The sequence below is a fragment of the Leptonychotes weddellii genome, chromosome 6 (genome assembly GCF_054177405.1).
Source record: "Leptonychotes weddellii isolate Sample4059 chromosome 6, ASM5417740v2, whole genome shotgun sequence".
Lineage (NCBI taxonomy): Eukaryota > Metazoa > Chordata > Mammalia > Carnivora > Phocidae > Leptonychotes > Leptonychotes weddellii.
Window position 1 is genome coordinate 51,958,973 of NC_138374.1, and position 8,883 is coordinate 51,967,855.

General features: G+C 42.4%; 1 protein-coding gene across 1 annotated transcript in view; it reads left to right on the forward strand.

Moving 5' to 3' along the window:
• Window positions 1-6,018: 6,018 nt before the first annotated feature.
• DNA2 (DNA replication helicase/nuclease 2) overlaps window positions 6,019-8,883 on the forward strand; it is a 37,214-nt gene continuing 34,349 nt past the window's right edge. The window contains exons 1-2 of the mRNA XM_081823101.1: window positions 6,019-6,531; window positions 7,945-8,127. Of these exons, the coding sequence (XP_081679227.1) occupies window positions 6,461-6,531; window positions 7,945-8,127 (254 nt within the window). The 5' untranslated portion in view covers window positions 6,019-6,460. The remainder of the gene's footprint in view (window positions 6,532-7,944; window positions 8,128-8,883) is intronic.

The window sequence follows — 8,883 nt, forward strand, 5'->3', positions numbered from 1 at the left end:
ATGCTCTTCTCATGTGTCATTAACAGCCCATCAAGAGGTAGAGACTATGTTCACCTCCTAAATCTGGCTGGGTGGACCTAAGACTACAGTGGAAGTGATGCTATGTGACTTTTGAGGTTACCTCATAGTGCTGAGATGGCTTCCATCTGGTCTTTAGGAATGCTTGCCCTTGGAATCCAGTCACCATGCTATGAGGAAGCCAAGCAGCCTCTGTAGAGGAACTGACAGCCAGCATCAACTTACCAGCCATTCGAGTAAGCCACCTTCAAAGCGGATTCTTCAGCTCCCAGCTGATGCTTTGTGGAACAGAAACAAGCTTTCCCCACAGAGCTCTGCTCAAATTGAAATTTCACAAGCTAAAAAAAAATTATTGTTGTTTTAAGCCACTAAGTTTGGGAAGTTTGTTTTTGTTTTTATATAGTATTAGATAACCATAACAGTTATCCATGAAAACCCAACAGCTAGGGCGCCTGGGTGCCTCAGTTGGTTAAGCGACTGCCTTCGGCTCAGGTCATGATCCTGGAGTCCCGGGATCGAGTCCCGCATCGGGCTCCCTGCTCGGCGGGGAGTCTGCTTCTCCTTCTGACCCTCCCCCCTCTCATGCTCTCTCTCTCTCTCAAATAAATAAATAAAATCTTTGAAAAAAAAAAAACAACCCAACAGCTAGCATCATACTTAATGGTGAAATATTGAATGCTTTCCCCCTAAGATCAGGTACAAGGTAAGGATGCCCAGTGTCACAACTTGTATTTAACCAGTGAACATAGGTAAGAAAATGAAATAAAGAGCATAAAGATCAGAAAGGAAGAAGTAAAACTCCCTCTAGTTGCAGATGACATGATTATTTACATAGAAAGCCTTAATGGACCTATATCATAACTATGAGAAATTATAAGTGAATTTATTTATTTATTTATTTATTTATTAAAGATTTTATTTATTTATTTGACGGAGAGAGACACAGCGAGAGAGGGAATACAAGCAGGGGGAGTGGGAGAGGGAGAAGCAGGCTTCCCCGCTAAGCAGGGAGCCCGATGCGGGGTTCGATCCCAAGACGCCGGGATCATGACCTGAGCCTGAAAGCAGACGGTTAACGACTGAGGCACCCAGGCGCCCTGTAAGTGAATTTATATCTCAGAATATAAAGTAAATATAAAAATATACACTTTTAAAAAAAATTTTATTTTCGGGATGCCTGGGTGTCTCGGTTAAGCGTCTGCCTTCAGCTCAGGTCATGATCCCAGAGTCCTGGGATAGAGTTCCGAATCAGGCTCCTTCCTCGGCGGGGAGCCTGCTTCTCCCTCTGCCTGCCACTCCCCCTGCTTGTTCTCTCTCTCCCTCTCTCTCTCTGACAAATAAATAAAATCTTAAAAAAAAAAAAGGAAGATTTTATTTTCATTTTTATTTGTAACTGCCCCCCACCCTCCTGGTCAAAGATTTTATTTTTAAGTAATCTCTTCATCCAATGTGGGGCTTGAACTCACAACCACAAGATCAAGAGTCTCATGCTCCACCAACTGAGCCAGTCAGGTGCCCCTAAAAATATAAACTTTTATGCACTATCAGGAAGCAATTGGAAAACAATTTATTATTTTTTTAAAGATTTTATTTTTAAGTAATCTCTACACACAAGGTGGGACTTGAACTCACCACCCTGAGATCAAGAGTCGCATGCCCTATGGACTGAGACAACCAAGCACCCCTGGAAAACAATTTAAAAGCAATTTCATTTAGGGGTACCTGGCTGGGCATAGAGCTTCCTTAAAAAAAAAATTCAGGGGTGGCTGGCTGGCTCAATCAGTGGAGCATGCAAATCTTGTGTGGGTTTTGAGTTTGAGCGCGACATTGCGCATAGAGATTACTTAAAAAAATAAAATCTTTAGGGGCACCTAGGTGGCACAGTCAGTTAAGTGTCTGACTCTCGGTTTTGGCTCAGGTTGTGATCTCAGGGTTGTGAGATCCAGCCCCACATGGGGCTCCGTGCTCAGCTTGGTGTCTGCTTGAGGATTCTCTGTCCCTCCTCCTGCCCCTCCCACTTGTGCTCTCTCTCTCTCTCAAATAAATAAATAAATCTTAAAAAAAAAATCTTTGCGGGGCGCCTGGGTGGCTCAGTCGTTAAGCGTCTGCCTTCAGCTCAGGTCATGTTCCCAGGGTCCTGGGATCGAGACCCGCATCAGGCTCCCTGCTCAGCGGGAAGCCTGCTTCTCCCTCTCCCGCTCCCCCTGCTTGTGTTCCCTCTCTCGTTGTGTCTCTCTCTGTCAAATATATAAAATCTTAAAAAAAAAAAAATCTTTGGGAGTGCCTGGGTGACTCAATTGGTAGAGCATGTGACTCTTAATCTTGGGGTTGTAAGTTTGAGCCCCATTTTGGGTATAGAGATTACTTAAAAAAATAAAATCTTTAGAAAATAATAAAATAAAATCTTTAAGTAAAAAAAGAACACAAGAAAAAATCAATTTAATTTATAATAGCATCAAAAATATAAAATATTTTGGGGCGCCTGGGTGGCTCAGTCGTTAAGTGTCTTCCTTCGGCTCAGGTCCTGATCCCAGGGTCCTGGGATCGAGCCCCGCATCGGGCTCCCTGCTCAGCGGGAAGCCTGCTTCTCCCTCTCCCACTCACCCTGCTTGTGTTCCCTCTCTTGCTATGTTTCTCCCTGTCAAATAAATAAAGTCTTAAAAAAAATAAATAAATAAAATATTGCAACTTAGTAAAAGATGTGTAAGAGCTCTACTCTGACAATTAAGAAATGTTGCTGAGAGACATTAAAGATTTGTATAAATGGAGAGATAACCCATGTTTATGAATTAGAAGACTATAGTGTAAAGGAATTAATTTTTCCAAGTTGATTTATAGATCAAATGCAATCTCAATCATAATTCCCGTAGGCTCTTTTTTTTATTATTATTTTTAAAAGATTTTATTTATTTGGCAGAGAGAGAGAGAGACAGAGAGAGAGAGAGCACAAGCAGGGAGGAGAGAAGCAGGCTCTCTGCTGAGCAGGGAGCCTGAGGTGGGGCTAGATCTCAGGACTCTGGGATCAGGACCTGAGCCAAAGGCAGACACTTAACGACTGAGCCACCGAGGTGCATGAGAAAACTTTCTGGAGTGATGGTATCACATTCTTTATCTTAGTAGGAGTTTGAATTAAACACATTTGTCAAAATTCATCAAATGGTACACATAAGATCTGTGCATTTTTTAAATGTAAATTAAAACATTTTACATATAAAACTTACATTAAATTTTAAAAGTACCATAAAGAAATATTGAACTGTAGCTAATGATATACATGCTCAAGTGTTTAGGGATGAAATGCGCTGATGCCTGCTATTTGTTAGTGCATTAAAAAAAAAAAAACTTGAATTCATGGTTGTACAGAGGGATGGATAGATATACATCTGATAAATCAAAGATAGCAAAATGTTAATTATAAAATCTAGGTGGTAGCTATATGGGTGCTCATTATATCATCCTTTTATATAATTCTGTACATTTGAAAGTTTTCATGATAAAATATTGGGAAAAGGGACTGAATTGCGGGGAGACAAGTGTGGAAGCACATTTAAGAGTGTGCTGCAGTTTTTTACGTTAGAGATAACGATCGGGTAGTGACCTTGGAGGTGGAAAGGCATGAAGAGATTTAAGATAGTTTTAAAGGGTGTATCTATGGGTCTGCCTATGGACTGGATGTGGGTAGTAACAGAAAGGAATCAGGACAACTTCTGGGTTTCTCGCTTTATCTTCTGGGTGGATAGTGCTATTATTGGGAAGAATAATAGGTCTGTCGAGAAAATTAAAAATTCCATTTTGGCCATGTTATAATGAAAGAATTCCCCCCATCTCCAAATATTTCTAAGTGTAGCTATCAAGTATGTAGTTGGATTTTTGAATTCAGAGGAAAAGCCTTGTCTATACATATGAATTTGAGAACTGGCAGGACAGAGATGTTATTTAAAGCCATGAGAATAGATGAAATAACCTAGGGAGCTGGTAGATAGAGAAATTTGTTCAGAACTGACCTCTGAGAACTTTCAACAGTCAGAGATTGGGCAGAAAATGAAGAGACAGTGGGGCGCCTGGGTGGCTCAGTCCTTAAGCGTCTGCCTTTGGCTCGGGTCATGATCCCAGAGTCCTGGGATCGAGCCCCGCATCGGGCTCCCTGCTCTGTGGGAAGCCTGCTTCTCCCTCTCCCACTCCCCCTGCTTGTGTTCCCTCTTTCGCTGTGTCTCTCTCTGTCAAATAAATAAATAAAATATTAAAAAAAAAAAAAGAAAATGAAGAGACAGTAAAGGAGATCGAGGAGGGCCCGTAAGGTTGGAGGAAAACCGGCTGAGTGTGGTGTCACAGGTAGAAAATCTGTATCTATTACCGACAAGTCTTTTTCTTTTTTTTTCAAGAAATTTCTCATAATTTTTGTATGAATTAACATGAATTTTTTAAAAGACAACTTTTTTATATGTTTTTTAAAAAGATTTTATTTGTCAGAGAAAGAGAGAGAAAGACAGAGCACAAGCAGGGGGAGCGACAGACAGAGGGAGAAGCAAGCTCCCGGATGAGCAAGGAGCCCGAGGCGGTACTGGATCCCAGGACCCTGGGATCATGACCTAAGCCGAAGGTAGACACTTAACAGACTGAGCCACCCAGGCGCCTGCTCCAAAAGATAACTTTTGATAAAGATTATTTTAAAATTGGATGATGGGGGATACCTGGGTGGCTCAGTTGGTTAAGCATCTGCCTTGGGCTTTGGTCATGATCCCAGGGTCCTGGGATCGAGTCCCGCGCCAGGATCCCTGCTCTGCGGGGAGCCAGCTTTTCCCTCTGCCTGCTGCCCTTGCTTGTGCTCTCTCTGACAAATAAATAAATAAAATCTTATAAATAAATAAATAAAATTGGATGATGGGGGTGCCTGTCTGGTTCAGTCAGACAAGCATGTGACTCTTGACCTTGGGGTTGTGAGTTTGAGCCTCATGTTGGGTTTAGAGATTACTTAAAAAATAAAATCTTAAAAAAATTATAATAAAATTGGATGATAGCTTTATGAGGTGATCATTTTATTATTTTTAACACATTTCATTCATTTTTATTATTTTTAACACCTTTCATTCAGAAATATTCCCTAGTATATTATTTTTTTAAAGATTATTTTTTGGTGGGGTGGGGGAGACGCCTGGGTGGCTCAGTCGGTTAAGCTTCTGCCTTCAGCTGGGGCCATATTGGGCTCCTTGCTCAGCGGGGAGCCTGCTTCTCCCTCTGCCTGCCGCTCCCCCTATTTATGTTCTGTCTCTCTCTGACAAATAAGTAAATAAAACCTTTTTTTACAAAAATCCTTTTTCTATTTGATAGAACAGGTAGAACCACAGACAGAGGGGCAGAGGGAGAGAAGCAGGCTCCCCGCTGAGCAAGGAGCCCTGACTCCGGGCATGACCCCAGCCAAATGCAGAGGCTTAACCGACTGAGCCACCCAGGCACCCCTTAAAATTTTTTTTTAATTTAAGTAATCTCTAAACCCAATGATGTCATAGCTGAAGAAGCAATGCCCTCAAGAACGAGTACAAGTAGGATTGCTTTGTCCACTGTTGAAAAAAGTGGAAATAGGTTATAAGACAAGTACAGATATTAGTACTTTTATAGATTTAGTTGTGGCATGATGAGGAAGTTCCTATCTGACAGCTTCTATTTTCTCAATGAGTTTTCCACAAAACAAAGACGAGTAAGGGCTCCTGGGTGGTGTTGAGATTCAGCCCCACCTGGGGCTCCCTAATCTCTCCCTCTGCTCCTCCCTGCTCATGCTCGCGCGCGCTCTTTCTCTCTAAACTAAATAAATCTTAAAAACAAAACAAAAAGCAAAAAACAAAACAAAATCAAAAAAAGGCAGGGGCACCTGGGTGCCTCAGTTGGTTAGACCTCTGCTTGCCTTCCACTCAGGTCATGATCTCAGGGTCCTGAGATCCAGCCGGCCTGGGGCTCCCTTCTCAGCGGGGAGTCTGCTTCTCCCTTTGCCCCTCCCCGCCAGTGCTCTCTCTCTCTCGCTCAAAAAAATAAATAAAATCTAAAAAAAAAGGAGGGGAGTTTGTTTCTCCCCAAAATGGAAAATTCTGCAAGCTAACAAGGGACACTTGGGTTTGGGCCATTGGTTCTGTTCTAAGAGTCTGTGTTGAGCAAAGGTTGGCGTTTCTAAGAAAAGTGCGGAAGCATTTAGTCTGGGCCCGATTATGAAGACTCCCTGTTTCCCAAACCCTAAAGCAAGGGAGCAAAGACTGTCTGTTAAGAACACCGCCACCCAGGGCTCCGCGTGGAACCCGCGGGGCTGGGAGGGGCCCCTTCGCGCAGGTCCCTTGGGACCACGCGGGAAGGCGCATGCGCGCGGCGCCTCACAAACTCGCGCTTCTTTTTCTCGTTGGAGCTGCTGTGTTTCCCTGATTTTACCTGGCGACAGTTTGCATTCTCCGCGCCCGCCATGGCGCAACTGGAAGAACTGGAGCTGCTGAAGAAGAGTCTCCAGGAAGAGGCCGAGCGGCCGGCGGAGCTGTGAGCGGAGCGGAGGGAGGGTCTGGGAGCCAGGCGGGAGATTTGAAAGAAAGGAGCGGGAGAGGCCGCACCCGCGTCTCCGCGGAGCCGGGCTCGGAATTAAATGACTCGGCTCCGGGCGCCCGACGAGTTTCCGGAGCTGGGGTCTGCTTCGTAGTGTTCTCTTTGGGGCCACACTCGGGCCAGAGCCCAAAGACTGCTCACCCAACAGTTCATTCTTTCTCTTCATATCACTTGCCTGAATTCAGGGCGTGCCAGCCACTTAAACGCCCTCGTAAAGGGAAATTGCAACTGCTAGATGCTTTTCTCAAGGTTTAGTTGGTGAATCTTGTCCCAGGAGAGCTCTCTACCCTCAACTTGGACTAAATGGTTAGGGCAGCTTGACCCACAATCATGGTGTGGAATTATTTTCAATTAATAATAATGATGCTAATTATTGTTTACGGATCTTTGCATTTTGGGTTTTGATCAGCATTATCATTTGCGAAAATCCTTAAGGCATCCCAGCCGACCTTGGGAAATTCATGGCCTGAGGCTTCCTGGAGTAGGTGAATGAGGCGATTACAAAATAATAGAGCCTAGGGTTGGGTATTACAATTAGAGAGGTAAGGACGTTGGATTCTGTTGTACTGTCACTGACAAAGATTGCAGTCAAACTGGAAAGACTAATGAGGGACTTAATGTTTTCTAGAACGATTAGAGAATTCTGCATTGTTTTCAGGCGGCTAGGATTAATGGATAAAAGTATTGTGAAGTTGACTTGCCCATTATAAATAAGAAATGTCTGAGTTACTCTATGAAGGAATGAGCTAACATGACAGGTAGTAAGCTTGCTTTTCTCTGCGAGGTAGGGGCTAGTTGATTCTCACTGAGATTTTATAGAAAGATTTTCTTCATTAAATAGTAGTTTGGAGTAGATGATTTCTAAGTAGGCCTAAAGATTAATGTAACGCTGACTCACAGTAGGTCTTCAGCAAACCACCCACACTATGCTTTTCCCTAACAAATATCCCTTTCATTTACAAAAAGGATAGTGTCCAAGACATTTCCTTTTGCTTGTACTTTGGGAAGGTTTGCACCAGTGGTAGGAATTTGTTATTTAGTATTTTTCAATTTATCCTTAATCCTCATTATCATGGATGTCCCACAGAGCTCCTCCTAAGAACTTATACAGTATTTGGAAAAATCCGTATCATAAGAATGTTTTAAATGGCATTACTTCTGGGAAGTTTTTATCATAGGAATTCTGCTGTGCCCTTACTCTCTTAATTTTTACCTATTTAGCTAATGGTCATTATGATAAGCTTTCTAGAAGAAACAAACCTAGAAAATTGAGAAGGTTGGTTTGTAGATAAAGGAAATTGGATGGCTTCTTATTTCATGGTACAGTAGTTGTGTTTGTATATGTTTCAGATTTCAGAAGAAGGTGGAAGCTTCCTTTCCTAAAACAGTTCTGAGCCGAGGAATGGATAACCGGTACCTGGTATTAGCAGTCAATATTGTACAGAATGAAGAAGGAACCCATGAAAAACACCTAATCATCACTGCTTCCCAGTCACTAGAAAATAAAGAACTGTGTATCCTTAGGAATAACTGGTAATTTTCGTGTGACTTTGAGCACCTATCTGGCTTAAGGATACCATCTTAAAACTCATCACATAGGCTTGTGTGGATGTTGCTGTAATTTAATTGTTAATAAAGGGAGTAGATGTGAACCTGAATTAATTTCATGTAAAAATTGTGCTTGTTACCCCAGCATCTCCAGCTCCTTATTCTGGAACTTGGTTTTTATTGTCATTTGAAAATTAACTACAAAGGGACTTATAAATGACTACTTCCAAAATTTCCCAGTACTTTTTAAGATTGTAGCTTTTCACTAAGAGCAAAATTAATTACAGCATACGAACATTCTTAAACCCTAGATTTCTCTACTCAAGCAAAGTATGGTATGTGAGGAATGAAGGGGAAATGCAAGAAAGTGGAGGTCTAATTTTTGTCTATTTAGGCTCTTTGTCTAGATAAAAATTATAAATATGATTTTATTAACACATTGGGTTTGGCTTCGTGCCTCAAGACTTACAGAAACTGTAGATATGCTAGAAGTCTTTTTTTTTTTTTTTAAAGATTTTATTTATTTGATAGAGCGAGAGGGAACAGTAGAGAGAGAGGGAGAAGCAGGTTCCCTGCCAAGCAGGGAGCCTGATGCGGGGCTCGATCCCAGGATCCTGGGATCATGACCTGAGCCGAAGGCAGACGCTTAACCATCTGAGCCACCCAGGTGCCCCGATATGCTAGAAGTCTGAAGAATGAGAGAATTATTATTGAAACAATCTAATCCAGGCGCCTGGGTGG